The sequence below is a fragment of the Giraffa tippelskirchi genome, chromosome 4 (genome assembly GCF_054371585.1).
Source record: "Giraffa tippelskirchi isolate mGirTip1 chromosome 4, T2T-mGirTip1v1.2.pri, whole genome shotgun sequence".
Classification (NCBI taxonomy): domain Eukaryota; kingdom Metazoa; phylum Chordata; class Mammalia; order Artiodactyla; family Giraffidae; genus Giraffa; species Giraffa tippelskirchi.
Genome location: NC_137278.1, coordinates 64,845,831 through 64,870,442, shown reverse-complemented (window position 1 = coordinate 64,870,442; position 24,612 = coordinate 64,845,831). Strand labels below are relative to the sequence as shown.

Here is a 24,612-nt window from a genome sequence, read left to right as displayed (position 1 = left end):
CGGGGCCTCCAGGAGCGCCCGGAAAGCTCGTGGACCAGCTTAGGGCCTTCCTTTCGCATCCGCCATCTGTGGTGAGTGTGTGCATGCGGCCGCGCTCTGGCCTGTAACCTGCCATCGCCCCTCTTTTGTCTCCGGGTCTTACCTGTCTCCTCCTTTTCCTCACCCTCAGGTGGAACCGCCGCCAAGATGCAGATTTTCGTGAAGACCCTGACGGGGAAGACCATCACTCTCGAGGTACGGGCCAGGCCGGGGAGAAGCCGCGGCCTGAAGGAGGGAGGGCCTGAGGCGGATTTCGGCACGCGCGCTGCTTTCCGCCGTACAACGCGTTTGTGAGCTGGGCTTCTAAAATCTGATCTTGGAGTGAAGGTTGTTTGCTGAGCCGCGGCCTAGGGCGCGTTTTCTATGTCTGAAGTCCGAGCGTGTCTTCTCTAGGCGTTCCGACCGGGTAGCCGGAGACGGCGTCGCGCGGTGGAAGGGAGGCGCTCCTGTAGGTGGGCGCGTGTGGCCCGGCCGCGCCGTCTGGGGCTCTCTTTGGGCTTCGGCCCCCACCGGCTCGGTTCCTGGGTAACTTTCAAGTTTCTTACTCTACCAATATGCTTGCGTTTTAAAACTCGTAGGTCGAGCCCTCGGATACAATAGAAAATGTAAAGGCCAAGATCCAGGATAAAGAAGGCAAGTTGATATTTTCTGATGCAGAAAAACTGATCTGTAGAGGCTCTTGTCAGGCGCTAGACATACTTGCTCTCTGTGGGGTGGGAAGAGGTCTGATTGAAACGCGTTGTACGAAAATGCTTTATGGAATAACACAGTAGACAAACGTTTATCAGCATGGAGCCAAACTGCATTTACGTTTCACATGTGAATTCGAACGAGCTGGCTAATTGACACTCAGCGTCTTCTGTAAAATGGCTATGTTAACGTATATTGAGTAAATGAGATTAAAATGTGTAAACATTTACAGTTACATCTTGCCTGTAGTGAGAACTCACTGATGACTGTCACTACCATTTACTTGATTCAGGGTTGTAAATCTTGAGCAGGTATGCTTAATTTGCTGTCACTTAATTTGTGTATTCAACTTGTTTCCCATTAGGAATTCCTCCTGACCAGCAAAGACTGATCTTTGCTGGCAAGCAACTGGAAGATGGACGTACTTTGTCTGACTACAACATTCAAAAGGTCTGTTTGGAGGAAAGCAGCCCTTTAAGTATAAATATATGTCTTACAACTGGGAATTTTGACCAGTATTCAAAAGTTAGGGAGACTAGCATTCAATTAGCAATAGTATCCCAGGTGATTCCTGCATCAGCATTTGAGAAGTGCTGCTACAGTCCCGTACATTTTGGATTTTGCACATTGGATCCCATGATGTTATTTAACCTTTCTATAATAGTTTATATAAGAATCAGATCCCCCCCAACATCCCATCATCTGTGGGTGTGCTTGACATCCAGTTAGAAGGTGCATGATGCTGGTTGTCCATTCTCTGAACATTAGCATTAATGTAGCCATTTTTAAAGCCTGTTTCATTCTCTGTTCAATAACAGGAGTCCACTCTTCATCTAGTGTTGAGACTTCGTGGTGGTGCTAAGAAAAGGAAGAAGAAGTCTTACACCACTCCCAAGAAGAACAAGCATAAGAGAAAGAAGGTTAAACTGGCTGTTCTGAAATACTATAAGGTGGGCCAAATAAGTATTTTGTCTATAGATTAATAATTTTGTTTGGGTTTCTGGTTTCAAACTTTTTTTATTAAAGAAGTTTGGAGTTTTTTCCTGTTTTGGTAATTTGATTGGGCTTTATGTAATGGGGATTACCTGTAGCTAGTTTCTTTCAGCTAAGCTTTGGATTCTAATGTCAGTTTGGGTTCAGGTCTTAACTCTGTCCATCACTTGCATGGCTGGACTTGAAAAACTCAATTTTTTGTTGTACTAATTACTAGTGAGAATTAGGGATGCTTTGGTTTGTAAAATACTAAAAACTATCATTGTTGTGTAATTAAAGGGTAAATATTTTGAGTCACTTATAAACCAGACTTCAGAATATGTTGCAAGATTATCTTAATAGCAGGTTTCTGCTTTTTAGGTGGATGAGAATGGCAAAATCAGTCGCCTTCGCCGGGAGTGTCCCTCAGATGAATGTGGTGCTGGAGTTTTTATGGCCAGTCACTTTGACAGACATTATTGTGGCAAATGTTGTCTGACCTATTGTTTCAACAAACCAGAAGACAAGTAATTGTATATTGGTTAATAAAGATATGAGCTAACATTTAAATGTTGGGTTTTATTCCACTGCTTTTAAAAGTGGACCTTAGACTGATAATTCTTGGTTGTAGGGGCCTTCCTGTGCATCAGAAGGATAATGAACAGCATTCCTGGCCTCTACCCACTTGATGCCATTAGCATACTATCCCTCCCCACAGCCAAAAGTATCCCGACATTGCCAAATGACCCCTGAGGGTGGGGGACAACTATGCCCTTCCTCACCCCTGCAGATTGGGAAACACTGGTTTGTGTGAATTGGTATTAATTACAACCTTGCCTTAAAAAGCTACAATATACTTGTTTCCTACAAATGAAGTTTAAAGGCTGAGCTCCTGAGTTGCCAATTAATTCATCCCAAGTCTCTGGGTGGTTTAGCTCAATATCTGCTGTCTGTAATACAAAGGGTATGTGCTATTATTCAATGCTAAGTGTATAAATTCTAATGTTGACTTACTGGTAGTGTTGATGCTGAAAAATATGGTTTCATCGTATTGGTACCTCATTTTGCCTCTAGAGCACAGTTCAGGATCACTGAACTAAAGGACCTGAAACTTTTTAAACTGATTATTAAGATTCAGTGATATACCAATAATAGTTTCCTTTAGCCATATTTTCCCATACCAGGATTTCTAGTTGTAGGCATCCTTAAATAAGGTTTCCTAGTACGGTAGTATTATAACAGTTAAACATCAGTTAAAGCTTGGTAGAGCTTTTTGACCAGTAGTGATGAAGTATATATCTTCAATAAAACAAAACTAGTTGCTCTATAATAAAAACATTTAATCATTTATATATTTTTAAATAATTTTAAAATCCTGGATCCCAAGAAGTCTTGGCTGGAACTTCTTTTTCTTCGTAACAAACAATAGCATCTCCCACTTTAAATTCTATCTTTTCTTCATCCAAACTAAGACCACAATCCATTCCAGTTTTGACAACTGAAGTATCATCTTTATGGTGTTTCAGTGAGATTAATGAGCCTTTAGGGGAAACCAGAAAATACAGGGTTCATATAGTCAACAAATAAGTATCCAGCAAGTGCTGTTGTCTGCTACAACAGCAGACTACAAGGAAAATTACACTGAAATTGTTACAGGTTTTACACTTCTGCCATGTTACATGATGGGACTAAATACCAAGGAAAGGGAAGAAAAGTTACGTGGTGGTAGTAATCTTCCTTTTTAAAGGTAACACTTGTGCAGGGGAGGGGGTGGTTCTCAGGACTTGGATGAGCTAAACCAGGATGACGCTGAAGGCAAAGGTGGTTAGAGGATGGAAATAAATAGACATGGCTGGAAAGGGCTTCCCAGGTGGCCCTAGTGGTAAAGAACCTGCCTGCCTGGTGCAGGAGATAAGACGTGGGTTCGGTCCCCAGGTCTCGAAGATCCCCCGGAGAAGGGCATGGCAACCCACTCCAGTATTCTTGCTGAAAAACTGGACAGAGCCTGGTGGGCTTTAGTCTGCAGGGCCACAAAGAGCTGGACACAACTGAAGCAACTTAGCACACATGGCTGGAAAGGTAGTTTGGGGTCAATTTTTAGAACCGTAGAAAATCAGACTGGGGAACTAACAATCCTGTGGAAATCATTGGGACTGGAGGCCAGATACCAGTTGGCAAGAGGTGACCTGAACTAAGACTAAGGTGGTGAAAGACCTCAGATAGTAACCCACAGTCAGGTTTTTAGTGACTAGAATGATAGAAACAGTTTTATGTTTCTTACCCTTCCAAATAACATGTCCATTGCGGATTAACTTAAATTTTTTTTGCTTTTCTATCTGTCCCTTTTGGACTCTGCAGCCAGCCACAGGAACTTTTTTCTTCCCTTCTGTTATAGAGAAGGTAGCTAGTATAGAAGCCTCACCTTTAGGAAGAAGAGAACATTAAGTATACTGAAAACAGAATTCTGACAAGTACATAATTTCTGACATTCTGCACAGCAAGAATTAAAGGCATGAAGAAAAAATACAAACTCAGGTAAAGAAGTCCTCATTTTCTCTGACTCCACCACTCTATTTTCCTGGCCAATATTAGAAATAAAAGCATGAAAATCCTTGGGTATTCTTTGAAATGTACTTACCAAAAGAATGAACAAAAGAAAAATGTTTACTGTTTTGGCTGAATAAAATGCAGTTGAAGATGCTAACAGTTGATTGTAAAATGAGTGTAATTTCTATTTCATGAAAAGCTAGTTCGCAGTCATCCTTCAATACAGTTTCTCAACTGAATCATCTTATTAAGCTCACGACTGGTCGATTATACACACTTAAGAGTACTAAATCTGACTCAGTTTTTTTACTGACAAATTTGAAACATTCCAATACGACATGGTATCACACACTAGGTACTAGTCTTCTAGGGTTAGTGCTATTCGGTGTTCACTTACTCCTAGAAATCCTCATATGACTTTTCCAAATTGCTCTTAGCACAAGAACATAACAAATCTCTGTGTGATCAGGTCAGAAGAGCCTAAAATAAATCTGCATTGTGGACCAAAAATGCAAATACTGAGTCTCATCATGAGGAAACAGACAAATCCAAATTAAAGTACATTCAACAAAGTCACTGGCCTATAACACTTCAAAAATGTCAAGGTCAAAACAGACAAGAACAGGGACTTCCCTGGTGGTCCAGTGGCTACAACTCCATGCTCCCAATGCCAGGGGCCCAGGTATAATCCCTGGTCGGGGAGCTAGATCCCGCATGCTGCAACTAAGACCTGGTGCAACCAAATAAATACTTTTTAAAATAAAAAACTTAAAACTGTCACCCTGGACCAGCGGGAAAATATATACCTATAAAGTACATTATAGAAACAATTGAACATGGACTGTTGACTTAGAGTATTAATGTTCAATTTCCTAAGTTTTTGTTCTGTGATTTTATAAAAGAACATCCTTGTATTTAGAAAATACAAATATTGGGTAGGCCAAAATGTTCGTTTGGGTTTTTACATACGAACTTTTGGTCAACCCAATATTTAGGGGCAAATGAACACAATACCTCAAATTTACAATTAAATGGCCCAGGAAAAAAAAAAAAGTGTGTATGGAGGAAGGGGGTGAAATAAGTTAAACAAGAAAATCTGGATGTGGGGAGGAAAAAACATAAAATGATTCAGTCCATCTTAAATAAATTTAGCCTTTAATCTGGCCAAAGGATATGTTAGAAAAACTAATTTTAAATGTTAAAATTTAATGTAAGTTTTCTCATGGTGGATTTCTCTGCCAGTTGCAGGACACAATCAATGGCTCCTTCCACAACACTATCAATAACCTTTATGCCTCCATCCAGTCTACTTTGTATTATAATGAGTTGTTTATGTCTAACTAGCGGGCAAGCTCTTACTGCCTTATTGCCTTTGTATCCTCACAGCCAAAGCATAACACCTTACAGAGGCCAGGTGTTTATAATTCAGATGAAGTTACGCTGAACCCTCATCTACAATAGTCATTTTTTCTAGAACACGGGATATATGTTGGAACAGTGGATATATCTAAACAGTGAAATACATTTCCCCTTAAACTTTGCTTTCAAGTGTTACTCACAGCAGGTAAGGTATGAATGTTTAGAAATACCACTCAGTGAACACTCACCTATTGGGTGCTCTTCCACAATGCAGGGCAATCTGCTGCTCAGTTCTTCCTGCAAGTCTTCAATAAGACGGTAAATGACTTTGTGAAGTTTAATTTTTACTCCTTTTTTTGCAGCCGACTGCTGGATAACATTGCCTGCATTCACATTGAAGCCGTATATAACACCTGGAAAGCATAAACAGAATAAAGTAGCACAAATATTGCATTAAACAGTCTTTCAAGCAAAAACTCAAATCTAAATTTTTTGCTTCTATGTAAGTTGAAAGCAAGTAGGAGAGATAAATTCTATAATATTTTCTCATGAAAGCTAGTTTTCAAGTTAATAAAAATATTTTATAAATTCTGTTATGACTTACTAAACAAGGAAACTTTCTTTAATTTTTAAGCGTTCTTTATGATGTTCTTTAAGCGTTCTTTCCTAATGTTCGTTTAGGAAACATTTTAAGCGCCCAAAATGTGCAGGGTGATATGCTAAATGAAGCTTTAATTTTTACACCAGGGAAACAAGAAAAAAAAATGATTATAGCTAAAATATTATTACATTATTTTAATAATTGTTATTAATTACAATCTTATAGCCTACAACTTTAGTGGTTTGCTCTGAAGTATTCAGCTGACCAAAAGATGTTCAAAAACACATGACCCTTGAGCAACACAGGTGTTAGGGATGCTGATCCTCCAGACAGTTGAAAATCCAAGAGCAACTTATAGTTGGCCCTCCATATAAATGCGGTTCCTCCACATCCAAGGAGTCAGCCAACCTCAGATCTTGTAGTACTATAATATTTTCTACTGAAAAAAACACACGTATAAGTGGACCCACAGTTTAGAACCATGTTGTTCAAGTGTCAACTGTAGTTACTTAATTAGAAAAGTTCAAGAGCTATTTAAGAAATGAAAGCAGTACCATGGAGTTGACCATTTTACCAAAGAGCAAATGGGGGAAGCAAAAGCAAAACACTTTGCTTAAACAAGTGAAAAAATTAAAGCAAATAGCTTAGTCAGGAGAAAAACATAACCATCTTGAAAATCTTGTCATTAAGAAATCGTTCACCACACCACACTGTCTACATTAATAGTATAGTCAGTGCCCATAAAGTACTTTGAAATAGCCAGCATTACGGAAGACACCATTTCAGTAGCAGAGGTAACAACTAAGTCAAATCAAGTTAGGTCATGAAGTACCTCCTTCCTAAATGATTCACTAATTCAATAAAATTGGTGCTTTGCCTAGATGTTAAACCTAGTCAAAGTGACAGTCATGTAGTCATGAGTCCCCATTCTGTGTAACATAAGTTTGACTTATAAATAGTCTCCTTGCCTTTGAGGTATTTAAAGCTAAAAGGAGCTTTTGATCTAAGAAAAATATAATTTATAAAATTACAAGTGAACAAAAATAGGCAGTCAAAAGTAAAAGATAAAAAAGAAAATACTGAATAGGCTGACTGAAGATTTCAGGAGCATTCAAAAGTCTAAGTGAAAGAGAACCAAGCTTGGGTTTGGTTCGGGATCTGGGTGAGATGAAGTGGCAATGATGGTACACTGGAAAGAAAACATCAAGAAACACTACTGGGGCTTGAAATAGTTCCCCAAGATTTCAGTACAACAATGACAAGTGGGGCTGTGCCTGCAATACTGCACCTGTGCAGTATGTAATCGCTAGCTGGGACTGGACTGCCAACAGGAAGGGGAATGTGGATGGGGAGTAAATGTCAGGTGTCAGCAGCCCAGCAACAAAAGACAAAAGTGAAAGGTTCAGAGTGTGTTCTAGGGAACACAGTTAAACAGGAAATGGAAAACTTACCATGAAATGTTTCAGCAAGGTTGACATCATTTTCACTAATATCACCCACACCAAAATGTACCAATTCTAGTTCACACTCATGTGAAGCATCATAGGTATCCATAATGTCCAAAATGGCTTCAACAGAACCATCAACATCACCTAAATGCAGCAAAAGTTTAAAAGTATTGATGTTAGGAGTTAGGAATTAACAGACTCAAAAATTATAATAATTTATTTAAAGCAGTAACAAGAATGGCATTTAGCATGGAATATATTCTTATTTAGATTTAGCATTATAAATACCTTCTTAGCTGAACAAAGTATAATGAACCAGATATACATTTACAGCAAAACTCAAAAGAAAATTGTTTAAGGAAATCTCCCCCAGTGGAGGTGGGCAAAAAGGGTGAAGAGGGTCAAAAGGTACAAAATTCCAGCTATAAAATAAATATGTAACGGTGATGTAATATACAGCATAGTGACTATAGTTAATAATACTGAATTGGTTATTTGAAAGCTGCTAACAAAGCAAATCTTAAAAGTGTTCAAGAAAAATTTTATAACTATGTATTAGAGATGCTAACTAGATTTACTGTGGTGGTCATTTCACCATATATACAAATATTGAATCATTATGAAAATGTTAGAAGTCAATTATATCTCAACTTTTAAAAATTCCCTTCCAAAATACTGAAATCATTTCAGCTTATGGCCCAAATTGATGTGAGAATGACAAAATATGAAAAAATGACCAAAAATGAGTTGTAAAATCTTTTGAAAGTCACCTTTAACAATTATAGGAAGTACATTCGAATCTCTTTCTAGTTTTTCTTTCAGCTTTAAAGGTTGATGGTATCTTTTTTCTTTGTACTTTATATATGATCTCTCCTTCCAGTGCAAAGTGCCATACTTCTCACGGGCTTTCCGATGTGCTTCTTGGTGTTCCTTTCGCTTTTCTTCTATTAATTTTAAATCCTCTTCATTTTTCTCCTGTTCTTGCTCATACTTTCTCCAGTCAACAACTTCACGTGCCCTTGGCTTTATAGGGGGAGAAAGGGAATTATTTAACTGAACAGAAACCAATAACTGCTGGGTTTTTCCTCCACTATAAAATTAGCTTAACTCGTATATGAAACCACTAATTAAAACTTTAATATGGAGGCTTTGTGTATATTTGAAATTATTTAAAAATCCAATCTCAAATTGCTAAAAATTCCACAGCCAAACTCTAAAATAACGTCACTGGCCACTCACAGTCATTATAGTACTGGATTATTTATTAACATTACTTATTTTGTATTGTAACATAATAGACTGATATTTTAAATTACTATATCATATTCTATGTTATAGGAATTAAGCTTAATATACCTCAGATTCTACTTCAAGAATTTCATCTCCTGCAGAAGGGAGGTCTCTCCAGCCTATGATTCCCACTGGCATGCTAGGATAGGCCTCATTGACTGCTCTGCCATTTTCATCAAACATTAAGCGTACTTTTGCCCAACTCTTTCCAGCAACCAGAATGGAGCCTTTTCTCAAAGTTCCTCTTTGAATTATAGCTGTAGTAACAGGACTAATATGAAAATAAAAGCATATATTCTTAATGCCATAATCAGGATGTAACAGCACTTTCTCAAGGAATGATATGTTTAAGAGATTACAAAATATTTATTAATATGAACAAACAGGGTTAATTCTACCACTTCTTAACTTCTCAAACAATTTTTCATACTATTTGCTGTTCAGTTGCTCAATCGTGTCCAATTCTTTGCGACCCCACGGATTGAAGCACGCCAGGCTTCCGCTTCCTTCACCATCTCCCAGAGTTTCCTCAAACTCATGTCCATTGAGTCGGTGATGCCACCCAACCATCTCATCCTGTGTTGTTCCCTTCTCCTCCTGCCTTCAATCTATTCAATTTTCATACTATAAAAACATTTTTCATAATTGTAACCTAAGTGTCCATTAATGGAAGAATCGATAAAGAACATGCAGTATATACATATAATGCAGTATTATATAACCTTAAAAAAGAAGACAAATCCTGTCACATGCTAGAATATGGATGAACCTCCTAAATGAACATTATGCTAAGTGAAATAAGTTAGTCAAAAAGGACAATATTATATGATTCCACTCATACAAAGTATCTGAAGCACTGAAAATCACAGAAACACTACTGAAAGGTGTTGCCAAAGGGTGGGGGGAGGGAAAGGGGAAATTAACACTTTATGAGAATAGTTTGTTTTGCAAGATGAAAAAGTTCTAGAGATCTGTTGCACAACAATATGAATATACTTAAGACTACTGAACTGTACGTTTAAAAACGGTTAAGATGGTGATTTAACATTATGTACCTTTTACCACAGTTTAAAAAAAGAAGAAAACACACAAAAATATTTCTTGTAAGGTTATGGTGGTGAAGAGTGCAGATAGCTGAGTATTTTGACAAAATCCTAATCCTCTTTCTATAACTAATAGGTTAAGCAGTGAAAAGACCTCTTCTGCTAATAAGGAGGGAAACTAAAGATGAGAACACTATTCCAACAATCTTACCATATATTAATGGGTAAGGACATAAAGGATTTAGAAACCCAAAAATGCAACAATTGCTATTTCATTCGAATTTATGTTAGCCTATAAGATTTTACCAATTCAGCTAAGTCAGAGGGGAAAATAACAAAAATCAAACAAATTGAACTACTAAGTCACCTAAATAGGACTACTAAATGTATACACATAGTTGCTATGGTCTCTTGACAACCGCATGTTGGGTTCTGTGTGCCAGTGCAATAAAAAACTTTTAAAAACAAATGCTTTGAAAATACTGTCCATGTGTTAACAATAATATGTAATACATATAATATATGGTTATATAATCAGGTCACAAAAACAATGAAATAAAATTATTAAAAAGTATGCATTTTAACAGACCTACCCTCTTCCTTTGTCTGTGAAAGATTCTATTACTGTTCCTTCAACTGCACCAGTAGGGTCTGCTTTCAATTCCAACATTTCTGCAAGAGCAATAGTTGCCTCTGCCAAAGCCATCATATTTTCACCCTTAAAAACAAACAAAAAAAAAGAGTTGTTAATATACATTAATAAATATTGTCTGTAAATGTAAATACTAGGATCAGAAAGTCAAACAATCCGACAGCTATAATTTTCTCTTTAAGCATAAAAAACAGGAATTAACCTATAAGAAGGAAGGAAAGAAGGATGGAAGGGAGGGAGGGAGGAAAGGAAGGAAGAAAAGAGAGAAGCAAGAAAAATCTGACCCAGGGACAGATCTTGCAAGGAACAGTGGCTGTGCTATTTTTCAAAGAACAGGTACTAGTGCTTGTAAACACCCTGTATAAACATGCGCTTCTTTCACGCTCATCCCTCCATCTGTTTCTACAGATGTGTTTTCTTCCTCTCACTTTCTTTACAATGCTACTTTACATCTGAAGTTCTAGCCAATTAAATACGCTTTCACTGATTTCATTTTGATCACTCAAGAATTCAATGAAATACTACTTATTCTTATTAAATATATGAGGAGACAACGCACTGACTAGACCCAGGCTATAAGCTACGCTCTAACTACTCAGCTGTGCAACCTTGGAAAATCACTTCACCTCTCTGAATTCGTTTTTGTTGTTAGTCACGCAGTAGTGTCCAATTCTTTGTGACCCCATGGACTGCAGCCCGCCAGGCTCCTCTGTCCATGGGATTCTCCAGGCAAGAACACTGGAGTGGGTATACATTTCCTTCTCCGCTCTCTGAATTGCCTTTCCTCAATTGTAAAATGAAGGAGCTAGATTAGATGACTCTTTCACCTTTAATGATCTCTGTTTATTGTGCTTTCTAAGGCTCCAAGATCATGTAGCTGATTAACTGGTGATGCAACTGGAATTGATGAGCAAGAGAGTTTTCCATTGTCCATGTCAGCTAAGAGACTGCTCACAGTTGTTACAAAGTATGAAACAATAGAGACAACCTTAACAAAACTAACTAATCACTCTGCTTACCCATCTACTTAATCCCTAGTATTTATTTCAATTTACAAAATGCTGCTCTGAAAAGCAGAGTTGGGGTTGTTTCTTTGCATGTAAAGTCCCCTATTCCTTCTTGGAAAAGAAGGCCTCATCTTACTTCCCTGCTACTCTCTTACCTCCACTCCCCAGGAATCATATCTGCCATGCCTTCAGATTTATGTAAGCAGAATCACATCTATCTATGCACTCATCTGATGGTCAGAGAAGGCAATGGCACCCCACTCCAGTACTCTTGCCTGGAAAATCCCATGGACGGAGGAGCCTGGTAGGCTGTGGTCCATGGGGTGGCTAAGAGTCGGACACGACTGAGCGTCTTCACTTTCACTTTTCACTTTCATGCACTGGAGAAAGAAATGGCAACCCACTCCAGTGTTCTTGCCTGGAGAATCCCAGGGACAGCAGAGCCTGGTGGGCTGCCGTCACGGGGTTGCACAGAGTAGGACATGACTGAAGCGACTTAGCAGCATCTGATGATATCTAGGCAGAAAAAGCAGTCATGTCTTCAAATGTTCTACTCTACCCATCCAGTTTTCACAGTGTAGTAAAAATCAAGGTACAGTAGAAAGATACAAAAGTAAGGGGGCATTTTATGAGTTTCAGAAAAAAGAGGCAGAGTGTTATTATTAATGGAGGCATAACTTCTAATCATCTTGGAGGAACAAATTTAGGAAAAGTAAAGATAAAATGAGACTTAACTGGAAGAAGGTGGCCAAATAAAGTAAAATTTCTTCAGTGAATGACCAGAAGGAAAAAAAGCCCATATTATGAGTAAACCATGGAATATGGTCAGAATAAACAAAAAAGAAAATTGTTACTTAGTAGCTACCTGTAGAGGACAAGAGAATTGGAAAGTGCTATCACAAAACAGGTACTGAGTTTCTTTAGTGTTTTTTATCCAGAAAAGAATAACTGGTAATTTAATGGGCTTCCCTGGTGGCTCAGTGGTAAAGTATCTGCCTGCCAATGCAGGAGACAGGGGTTCGACCCCTGCTCAGGAAGATCTCACATGCCAAGTAGCAACTAAGCCCATGCGCCCTAACTACTGAACCTGTGCTCCAGAGCCCGGGAACAGCAACAAGAGAAGTCACTGCAGTGAGAAGCCTTCACGTCATAACTAGAGAGTAACCCCCGCATGCCAAAACTAGAGAGAAGCCTGAGCAGCAATGAAGACTCAGCAGAGCAAAAATAAAATAAACAGATAAATAAAATTATTTTAAAAAGAATAATTGGTAATGAAAAGAAAATGGAATTCATAACACATAACACTATAAAACTTACAGTAATTTAACTCATAGAAGCACTGGGTCAATCAATAACGAAATGAACCCAAATGTCACAACACTGTATTAGTAAAAAGTTTTATTTGTTTAAATCTCTCTTAAGTGCCCTAAGACCTATTCTATAGCTTTTCACTTAAAAACAGGCACTTTTTATTACCAACCGAATTTCATTTCTGCTTAAAATAGTCTTGAGCCTCCTATTATCCTATCTGTCCCTCCAACATTTACCACTTATTCTCCTCATTCTAAGTACCTCAGTAAGTAAAGCATCGTTTAAACCTCATTCTCCTGGACTGGTGACTGACCTTTCTGAGACTAATTTCTAATCTGCCAAGCTAGGATAAAGATATCAGCTTTGCTGAGTACTGAGAGAATTTTTAAACGACGACAGAAATTCTGTGGGTCAAAATGTTCTTGAAGTACGAGGCACCCTGTGCATTTCATGCAGCACTCTCATCTGAACATACCCACACTTACCGTGAGTGCAGAGACGTGCACTGCTTGAACGTCGCCGCCATAATCCTCACACACCACATCGTATGCTAGCAGTTCTTTCTTCACTTTCTCAGGATCCGCCTCAGCTTTATCACATTTGTTTATGGCAAGGACGATAGGAACTGAAAGAAACAGAGTTAAGAAGAGTGCAACTGATGGCACTTCAACCCCAGGTATTCACATCCAAACACAAATTTTTTTGGCTTTCTCTTGACCTAGTGACTGTGTTTATCTAACAAAAGACCCACTTTAGACCTACCCTACCCTGCTTTCTACACATGAAGGATTCCAGGTAAGAGACGTCAAAACAGCAAGTGTAAGATTCTGAATTAAGACTAGACAATTATGATAATTAAAAAACAAAACCACAACAGTATTAAGGGCAGAGAAAGGCCTATCCTTAAACCTGAAAGCAGTATCAGCAACTATACTAGAGATAATTTCCAGAAAAAAAGATCAAGAGAAGACTCTAATTCAACTCTAATACCACTAGATCACCCTTTCATGGGTCACCGCCTGTCATGGTGAAGGGGCTTGTGTAACTCAATGGAGCTATGCAGGGCCACCCAGGATGGACAGGTTACAGTGGAGCGTTCTGACAAAACATGATCCACTGGAGGAGGGAATGGCAAACCACTGCAGTAGTCTTGCCTAGAGAACCCCATGAACAGTATGAAAAGGCAAAAAGATAGGACACTGAAAGTGAGCTCCACAGAACAGAAGGTGCCCAATATGCTACTGGGGAAGAGCGCAGGACAATTACTCCGGAAACAATGAAGCAGCTGAGCCAAAGCAGACATGACTCTCAGTTGTGGATGTGTCTGGTGATAAAAATAAAATCTGATGCTGTAAAAAACAGTATTGCATAGGAACCTGGAATACTGTTCCGAATCAAGGTAAATTGGAGGTGGTCAAGCAGGAGATGGTAAGAGTAAACATCAGTATCTCAGGAATCAGTGAACTAAAATGGACGTGGATGGAAGAATTTAATTCAGATGATCATTAAATCTACTACTGTGGGCAAGAAGCCCATAGAAGAAATGGAGTAGCCCTCATAATCAGCAAGAATCTGAAATGCAGTACTTGGGTGCAACCTCGAAAATGACAGAATGATCTTGTTTTATTTCTGAGGCAAACCATTCAGCATCACAGTAATCCAAATCTATGCCCCAATAGCCTATGCCAAAAAAGCTGAAGCTGATCAGTTCTATGAAGACCTACAAGACCTCCTAGAACTAACATCAAAAAAAGGTGTCCTATTTATCATAAAAATTGGAATGCGAAAGTAGGATGTCAACAGACACCTGGAATAACAGGCAAGTTTGGCCTTGGAGTACAAAATGAAGCAGGGTAAAGGCCAACAGAATTCTGACAAAAGAACACACTGGTTACAGCAAACATCCTTTTTCAACAACACTAGAGACGTCTTTCGGAGAAGGCAATGGAACCCCACTCCAGTACTCTTGCCTGGAAAATCCCATGGATGGAGGAGCCTGATAGGCTGTAGTCCATGAGGTTGCTAAGAGTCGGACATGACTGAGCGACTTCACTTTCACTTTTCACTTTTCACTTTCATGCATTGGAGAAGGAAATGGCAACCCACTCCAGTGTTCTTGCCTGGAGAATCCCAGGGACGGGGGAGCCTGGTGGGCTGCCGTCTATGGGGTCGCACAGAGTTGGACATGACTGAAGTGACTTAGCAGCAGCAGCAGCAGCAGCAGCAGAGACATCTTTACACACAGACATCAGCAAATGGTCAATATGGAAATCAGACTGATTACATTCTTTGTAGATGAAGACAGAGAAGCTTTAAACAGTCAGCAAAAGCAAGATCTGGACCTGACTGTGGCTTAGATCATCAGCTCCTTGGAGCAAAATTCAGACTTAAACTAAAGAAAGCAGGGAAAACCACTAGGACAGTCAAGTACAACCTAAATCAAATCTTCTATGAATACACAGTGGAGGTGATGAATAGATTCAAGGGATTAGATCTAGTAAACAGAGTGCCTGAAGAACTATGGACAAAGGTTTGTAATACTGTACAGGAGGCAGTGAACAAAACCATTCCAAAGAAAAAGAAATACAAGAAGGCAAAGTGGTTGTCTGAGGAGGCATTACAAAGAGCTGAAGAAATAAGAGAAGTAAAAAGCAAGAGAGAAAGGGAAAGGTACACCCAATTGAATGCACGGTTTCAAAAAATAACAAGGAGAGACAAAGGCCTTCTTCAATGAACAATGCAGAGAAATAAGAGGAAAACAACAGAAGGGAAAAGACTAGAGATCTCTTCAAGAAAATTGGAAATATCAAAGGGACATTTCATCCAAGATGGGTATAAGAAAGGACAGAAATAGAAAAGACCTAATAGGAGCGGAAGAAATCAAGAAGAGATGGCAAGAATACACAGAACTGTACAAAAAATTATTAATGAACTGGATAACCAAGATGGTGTGGTCACTCACCCACAGTCAGACATTACGGAGTGTGAAGTCAAGTGGGCCTTAGGAAGCACTACTGCCAATAAAGCTAGTGGAGGTGATGGAATTTCAGCAGAGCCATTTCAAATCCTAAAAGATGATGCTGTTAAGGTGCTGCACTCAATATGTTAGCAAATTTGGAAAACCCAGGAATGGCCACACAACTGGAAAAGGTCAGTCTTCATCCCAGTTTCCAGAAGGGCAACACTAAAGAATGTTCAAACCATTGGACAATTGCATACATCTCCCATGCTAGTAAGGTTATGCTCAGAATCCTTCAAGCTAGGCTTCACCAGTATGTGCACCAAGAACTTCCAGATGTTCAAGGTGGGTTTAGAAAAGGCAGAGGAACCAGAGAACAAATTACCAACATTTGCTGGACTGTAGAGAAAGCAAAGGAATTCCAGAAAAACATCTACCTTTGTTACATTGACTACGCTAAAGCCTCTGACAGTATGGATCACAACAAACTGTGGAAAACTCTTAAAGAGATGGGAGTAACAGACCACCTTACTTGTCTCTGGAGAAGGAAGTGGCAACCCACTCCAGTATTCTTGCCTGGAGAATTCCATGGACAGAGGAGCCTGATGGGCTACAGTCCATGGGGTCACAAAGACGTGTCATAGGACACGACTGAGTGACTAACACACACTTTACCTGTCTCCTGAGAAACCTGTACGCGGGTCAAGAAGCAACAGTTACCACCTTATTTGGAACAACCAACTGGTTCAAAATTGAGAAAGGAGTATAACGCTGTATATTGTCACCCTGTTTATTTAACTTATATGCAGAGTACATCATGAGAAATGCTGAGCTGGATGAGTTACAAGCTGGAATCAAGATTGCTGGAAGAAGTATCAACAGCCTCAGACACGCAGATGATACCATCCTAATGGGAGAAAGTGAAGATGTCTTGATGAAGGTGAAAGAAGAGAGTGAAAAAGCTGGTTTAAAACTCAACATTCAAAAAACTAAGATAATGTCATCCAGTCCCATCACTTCATGGCAAATAGAAAGGGGAAAATGTGGATGTAGTGAGATTTCCTCTTCTTAGGCTCTAAAATCACTGCAGATGGTAACTGCAGCCATGAAATTAGAAAATGATTGCTTCTTGGCAGGAAAGCTATCACAAACCTAGACAGTGTATTAAAAAGTAAAGATATCACTTTGCCAACAGAAGTCTGTATAGTCAAGGCAATGGTCTTTCTAGTAGTCATGTATGGATGTAAGAGTCGGACCATAAAGACAGCAGAGTGCCGAAGAATTGGTGCTTTTTAACTGTGGTGCTGGAGAAGACTCTTGAGAGTCCCTGGGGCAGCAAGGAGATCAAACCAGTCAATCCAAAAGGAAATCAACCCTGAATACTCACTGGAAGGACTAATGTTGAAGCTGAAGCTCCAATACTTTGGTCAACTGATGCAAACAGCCAACTCATTGGAAAAGACCCTGATGCTGGGAAAGACTGAAGACAGAAGGAGAAGAGGGTGACTGAGGATGAGATGGTTGGATGGCATCACTGATTCAATGGACATGAACTTGGACAAACTCTGGGAAATGGTGAGGAACAGGAGTCCTGGCATGCTGCAGTCCACGGGGCTGCAAAGAGTTGAAACGACTTGGCAACTGAACAACAACCACCACTAGATCATCTGCCTCTTCTTTTCAGAAGCTTTTAACTCACTGTTAAAACCCAACATCTCACCAAGGGCTAAGTGTCATTATTGTAAACTTCCTTTTAGGATTTACAGCACTCTTTCTTCATACATTTAGCTCAGTGACTGACACATAGCTCAGAGACAGACACATAATAGAGTCTCAATAAATGTTTACTTAATAAATGAATCAAATAGTCTTATCATCTACTTGTCATTACTAAACACACCCTCTCATTAGAGAACTCATACAAAATACAGATAATTCTCTGGTTAGGTTTCACCAAGTCTACAATGTTCTCAGGTATCAAAGGAACAGAAATTTAAAACAGACACAAAAGAGCTATGCAATCCACAACCTACTTTAGGAAAAAGTACATTCTATATCGATGAGCTGTTACTTAACAGACACCAAGAGAACAAGTACAGGAAGCCTGATATAAGGAATTTATCCTGTCTCAACCAACTGCTTTGTTACGGGATCCCTGACAGTTTTCTCACTCATATTTGTTATATTCCTTAGGATCATTAAGAACATAGCCCATTCCACAAAGGCAACTTTGAGAAATTAAAAATTAAGGAGAGGAACACAGAAGCTAGAAGACTGGATTCCAAATGCAGACATGTTGCAAATTAACTGTAATTGGGGGAAGTTCCTTCCACCTTCTAGGTCTTAGTTTTTCTGTTTATGAGATAAAAAAAAAAACACTGGACTAGATCAATGACTGTCAACCTTTCTTTTTTAACTTGCTAACAAACCTAAGGCAACATGATGCACTCCATCAGGTACATTTTCTCAAGACAACAGTATTTTCTCAGTGAGTGTAAGGTCATATCAGAATAAGAGTGAATGTACAAAACATATGTGTAGTGTTTCCTATTACAATTTTTAAATGGAGAAAAAAGGAAGAAGATAGCCAAGTGATTTCTGAAAGTTTCAATTTTATACCTTTGACCAAATAAAAACTTATTTAAAGCAGATGAGGGAGAAGTCTCTTTTTAGAGAAGAATTCCAGATAATAAATGAATAAGGAATAACAATTAGAAAATCACTGCTTTGGAATTCCTAATGAATTTAGGCAGTGGGTACACAGGGGTTCGTTATTCTAGGCTTATTTTTTATATCTGTTTTAAATTTCATTGATAAAAATGTTTTCAAAAGTCATTTGAGACTGTTAAAATTGTTACACCATGCCAAATAAGTCAACAGTAGAGCAAGGACAATATTTGTGGTCACAAGTCCCAAGTTGAATCCTGCTACACTCTTCTCAGTAGATAATGTCTTTAGCAAAACAATTCAACTTTCTTTTAGCCTTACCTGTTAAACAGCTATAATAATCCTGGGATTCCCAGGCAGATTAAATGAGCAACGTGTAAAAACAGTAACTCTATTTAGTAGATCCTTTAGAGAAAAAAGCAACTTCCTTCCTGATACATGGAAGTCAGGCACACAGTACCGTGAGCATCTTTGGCGTGCTGAATGGATTCTACAGTTTGTTTCATCACTCCATCATCTGCAGCTACCACCAATATAACAATGTCAGTGACCTGAGCACCTCTGGCTCGCATTGCTGAGAAAGCAGCATGTCCTGGAGTATCAAGAAAGGTTATCTTTTCCCCAGAGGGCAAAGAGACTGTGGAAACAGAAATACAAGATCACTAAGGACTCATATAAAAATATACATGACCTTATCAACACAATTAATAATTCTTCAAAATAATTTTATTCTTTCCATTAATCTTAATTAGAACAATACAGATCATCAATCCACAATGAAGTGATAACATACCAGTGAGACCTTTAGAGTTTCTTTTTATGTAATCATTTCAAACTAAAATTTTTCCTATTTCTAGACTATAATATAAATGTATAACGGTATACATATAATATAAATGTATATACTATAATAAAATACCAGTTGAAATCTAGAGGAAAAAACAGACTGATAGTTGTATACGCAGCCACTTCTACATTAGCAAACACCAGCTGCACAACTGCTTTGAGCAACAAATGCAATTTAGCACACAGTTAGAAGCTCAGGATTTGAGTCCAATAGCGTTGGGTTTAAATCCTGCTTTGCCACTTTACTAGCTGTGTACTTTGAAGCAAGTAGCTTAACCTAAACAAGTCTCAGCCTCTTTACATGTATATAGGACTATTAGTACCTACCTCATGATGCTGTTGTGAAGATAAAAAAGATAAACATACAAGGTTCTCAGAATAGAGCTGGGCACATGCTAGGTGTTCAGCAAATGACAGCTGTTATTTAATTACGAGTGGTAATACTATCACAACCTAGTATTGAAGAGTCTTAGGCTCATTGAACCAAATTAAGAATGGGCTAGAATAAAAAAAGATATAATTTTCGTCTTATATTACATACAAAATAACCTTTACAGCCACCTGCTGTACATTTCATCTAATGGCTTTAAGCTTTAGCCTTTCTTTTACTTTAAATCTGTATACTCGTACTATGACACCTGGTTTAAGAAAATAATATGTGGGGTTCCCAAGCACATTGTAAGGTGATTTGTGTTCATACCAAGAAAGGCACCAATGTGCTGAGTGATGCCTCCAGCTTCCATTGCTGCCACTTGAGTTTTTCGCAGTTTGTCAAGTAACGTCGTTTTCCCATGATCAACATGGCCCATTATAGTAACAACTGGGGACCTTGGGATTAATAAAGCTGGATCTGCCTGGGGCCTACAATTAACAGCAAAGGAGTTTCATTTCTTAAATATCAGAAACACTTTATAGCCTATGAACTGATTTGCAGTTACCTCTGTGCACTACCTTTAACAACAAAACCCAACATTTAGCTCTGATTAGATATGACTATTTACCTCTTCTATACATACCAGTGACTAATGATGATATATACAATGACTGCCCACTTGCTGTTGGCATCTTAATAACAATGACCAGGACTGAATGAAATTTTAAAATTCAGGATCAGTATACATAAATCAGCAAACTAAGAAAAATAACCCTTAGAGTTTTATAATAACCTGAAAATATACTTTTTGATGCTTTAAGTACTTTGAAGAAAAGTTTAACATATATTCACAGATCATTTTAATTGCAAAAGAAATTTTAAGTCAAATCTTTCCATTAAAAAGTGTGAAAAAAACCCAAAGTTGTCTCCTTCCCCCAATTTACACAGTTAAATTTTACCTTTTTACAGCATCTTTATTTTCTCTGACTTTGTCTTGTTTTAATTTGCTCCATTTTAACTTCATTCCAGACTTCTTTATCACTTCTTTGATCCAGACTTCATCTAAATGTGAGTGTGTTTCTAGTGAATCTATGTCAATAGCAGTGTTCATTAAAGATTCATATACATAGTCTGGGTGAAACAAGATAAAACCTTTTCGGATCATGAATTAAACACAACTAAAAAAAAAAAAATCCCAGATGCTGTAACTAAAGATCCTGCACGCCATAACCAAGACCTGGAGCAGCCAAATAAATAAGTTTTTTAAGTTGCATTGTTACTACACTGTATTGTAATTGTTATTGTATTGTATAGTCATTACTACAAATATTTTTTTGCCTGCACTACACTACAAGTATTGTCAAAATGAGTGCAAGAAGAAAATTTGAGAATTACAGATAAACAAAGGGAAAGTAAATGAGTATAAACACAATCTCTCAGTCCAAAAACATCCTTTGGACTTATTCTAATAGCCCATAAGACTTCTGAGAAAAAAAGTTTCATTCAAATTTTAAAAAAATCTTTCCCACTTTTATTAAAACAAAATCTTGGAAAACTATATTTGACAAAGAGCCAAGAAACTAATTAGGAACTGTCACCTAAAGTGAAAAATATTGGAATTACTTAACATCTTTTTAAACCACCAGTCTAATTTTCATCCTTAAATACCTCAATCTCACTGCAAATAAAATACCAGGTATTCCATATTTATAGGAAAATGTTTCCCTATTTTTCCTTATAAAATTATCTGGCTCACCTATGTCTTTTTCCATTGCTCTGGCCAACTCCTCAACAGTCATTCCAAGCCACACCTCCACCTCCTTTTTAGATTTTGTTGAAGGTAATGGAGATTTCTGTGATCTTTTTTCCTATTAAATATTCAGAATGCATAAAGCAGAGGGAAGAAAAAATTTTGAGATTTATTCTGGAATATATACCACAGTCATAGCTCCTATTTCTACCAACTCTCCCATAAGCAGTTAAGCCTCAGACTAAAATTTAAAATCTTGCATTCTTAATCCACTGTCACATACTGATATAAGTCCTCAAATTCACCAATATTACTAAACAACTAACAGAATCTCCCTTCCTCACAAAGATTTATTGCCTGGAGCATAACATTAAGGCATAAAGATTTCATAAATGACAAAATATTCAAAATGGATTTCTACTCATCAGTCTAGGAACTTTCATCTCAGATCAAATAACAGAGAAATCTCTGAATACCTTCTTTGTCACCAGAAGCCTGCGTTGAGATAATGCAGCCCTGATGAGCGCATCTGTTTGCCAGGGCCGGGTGTACAGCTGAGCCGTCCGCACTGCATAAGCAGATGAAAACACGGGCCTCCACTGTGCCAACATTCTTCTGTGACACAGGTTGTGCAGCTGCCTACAAATAGTGTGAAACCGTAGCAAGTTCTCCAACTTCAGTATCTTCCGGTTCATGTTTCTCCTAGGAAAAAAAGTTTTAAAAGAATATTGTGGTCAATATTGAAATCAAGTTAGGAAACATTAATAGGATATGTACCACATGAAAAGCGCTGTGCTAGTGTTTCAACAATGAGTAAAACTGGGTTCTCACCGTGAAAGAGCTCACAGTCCAGTCAGAGAGATGGGATGTAATACCAAGTATTCTCTAGATATTAACTATTACTACTGTTAATGTTCCTACGATTTTGTATGTCAGTCACACTGACATACAATAACTTATAAAGGGCTCTTTTTACTTGAAAGATCAACTAATCAAATTGCAACTAGAGCAATTTTTTTTAACACAAATTTGAACTCATCGACTCTTTGCTAAACATCCTTTGTGGGGGCTGGAAGGGGATTATCCCTAGTTTAATATACAACTTCAAAACATGCTATATAAGGGCTCATTATCTGCCTTCTGTTAATCTCTCACTTCATCTCTTACAATCTTACAGTTCCCTCACGCCTACCTCCCAAATTTTTGTTGTTCTATCCCACATATAATCTCTGATGGTCATCACCTAATCTTTGAACCTTTGCATATGCTTCCTCTACTTGGAAGTGTCTTTCAACCCTAACATTTTCCCTTCTTCCATAGCTCTTTCCCAAAAAAGGATGTAACAGAGTAGGAAGAAAGCACACAATAAATACCTATTGAATAACATTTTTTGATTACTCTTGGCTTGTTTTTTTTTTTTAAGATTTATTTATTTTTGCCTGTGCTGGTCTTTGTTGCTGCTCATGGGCTGTCTCTAGTTATAGTGAGTGGGGGCTACTCTCTAGTTGAGGTGCACAGGCTTCTCATTGTGGTGGCTTCTCTTATTGCAGAGCACAGCCTCTAGGCACAAGGGTTTCAGTAGCTGCACCACGTGAGATCTGTAGTTGTGACTGGGAGCTCTAGAACACTGCCCAGTAGTTGTAATGCATGGGCCTAGCTGTTCCTTGGCATGTGGAATCTTCCCGGATCAGGGATCAAACCTGTGTCTCTTGCAGTGGCAGTAGGATTCTTAACCACAAAACTAACAGAAAAGCCCCTGAATATTACTCTTCAGGTGAAAGAAGAGTTTATTGAGAAACTCACAATAGAACTCAACAGTATAGTTCAGAACTCAGTAGTATAGTCTTTTCCTCCTTGAATCTTCTATTTCTTCTGATCACAAGACTGCATTTCTACAGCTTTGCTTTTCAGTGTTTAAAGGAAGGAGCAACTAAAAGAACATAAGAAGTACTACTTTTCTCCTCAGCAAACATTTCCTTAGCACCATCTTCCAGGGACTGCATTTGAGGTTGTTGATTCAAAGTTTAATAAGCTGTTGTCACTTCCTTTGGAGTTCACCGTCTCTAAAATGTTCCAGTATAATGATTCTTAAACACCTCAAGAATGGCACATTTAAACAATCTTATTTGGGTACATTTCCCTGAAGGATGAAGTAGAGTGCTCAGGAAGCACAGAATTCCTTGGCGGGGTGGGGGTGGGGGTTAATGAGTCTAAAACCAGATTTAACAAGGACACGAATTAATGCAGTGGTAGGAAAGGTCCTTCATGGAGATTAACCAAAGCACAGATATTTCACTGAGGCAGATATTCGAAAAACACATGGGGAGGGGGGGCAATAAACCAAATACCCAAACTGGAAGGAAAACTTGCCACTTATTCCATGCCTCTTTTTTTTTATAGAAGAGGAAAATGGCGTCCAGAGAGCTCAAAAAGCCTTCTCAAAAGTCATACCGCTAGTTACTGACAGTCAGGACTAGAACCCAGGCTTTCTGACTGCCAATTCCGGTGTTCGTTTGCCGCTAGAATATTCTTATTATGGAACCTGAAAAAAAAAAAAAAGATGCTGGAAATAATGTAGTTGCGTTGGTTCAAACATCTGAATGAAACAGTTGAAAACCTTGGAAGTTATGTGTAAGGTAAAAAGAAGTCACTATACAAGAATGACGGATCTTCACCTGGAACCCGAGCCCAATAAGCCTTGAATACAGCAGAGGCGGGGGACAGGGGAACACCTGCCGCGGCGCTCAGGGAAAGGAAAGCAGCCCGCTGCTTGCGGCTGGATAACTCCTTCATCATGCCTAAAGCAGGGTCACGCACGGATTAGGTGCATCACGGAAAGACTCCTGAATGCGCAATGTTTATCATCTGTGCCACTGACACTTTAGGCCAAACAATACAATACACGCCACCCAGTACGACCCGGCTAAGGGACCCACCCACCGGCCCCTCACATAGCTCCTACCTAGGAGGACCCAGGACTTCGGGATTCTGAAGGGGGAGGAGATCACCTTCCGGACCGGCAGGACAGTCAAGCAGCCAGTCCGTCCCTGAAACGGTC

General features: G+C 38.7%; 3 protein-coding genes across 21 annotated transcripts in view; 1 reads left to right on the top strand and 2 right to left on the bottom strand.

The window, feature by feature from the left end:
* Nucleotides 1-451, bottom strand: part of CLHC1 (clathrin heavy chain linker domain containing 1) — a 43,310-nt gene extending 42,859 nt beyond the window's left edge. For both annotated transcript variants that reach the window (XM_081589559.1, XM_081589563.1), the window contains exon 1: nt 143-451. The gene's annotated coding sequence lies outside the window, so the exon portion shown is untranslated. The remainder of the gene's footprint in view (nt 1-142) is intronic.
* Nucleotides 11-2,271, top strand: RPS27A (ribosomal protein S27a). Its single transcript, XM_081589618.1, has 6 exons — nt 11-71; nt 170-234; nt 618-672; nt 1,094-1,179; nt 1,548-1,679; nt 2,083-2,271. The coding sequence occupies exons 2-6, from the start codon at nt 187-189 to the stop codon at nt 2,230-2,232; spliced, it is 471 nt and encodes a 156-aa protein (XP_081445744.1). The 5' UTR covers nt 11-71; nt 170-186; the 3' UTR covers nt 2,233-2,271.
* Nucleotides 820-24,603, bottom strand: MTIF2 (mitochondrial translational initiation factor 2). Of its 18 annotated transcripts, none has more exons than XM_081589544.1 (15): nt 24,517-24,603; nt 23,939-24,096; nt 22,031-22,256; nt 21,561-21,672; nt 20,764-20,935; nt 20,132-20,292; nt 19,046-19,222; nt 13,445-13,584; nt 10,583-10,707; nt 9,013-9,217; nt 8,427-8,679; nt 7,660-7,800; nt 5,856-6,020; nt 3,983-4,123; nt 820-1,587 (listed from the first exon to the last, which is right to left on the bottom strand). In XM_081589544.1, exons 3-15 carry the CDS (start codon nt 22,247-22,249, stop codon nt 1,559-1,561), a joined length of 2,040 nt encoding a protein of 679 aa, XP_081445670.1. In that variant the 5' UTR covers nt 22,250-22,256; nt 23,939-24,096; nt 24,517-24,603; the 3' UTR covers nt 820-1,558. The 18 variants fall into 18 exon arrangements, with proteins under 18 accessions (XP_081445670.1, XP_081445668.1, XP_081445661.1 ...); XM_081589542.1 differs by having other exon boundaries at nt 24,006-24,096; XM_081589535.1 differs by lacking the exon at nt 820-1,587 and adding an exon at nt 3,021-3,241 and having other exon boundaries at nt 23,358-24,096.
* Between the last annotated feature and the right edge of the window lie 9 nt (nt 24,604-24,612).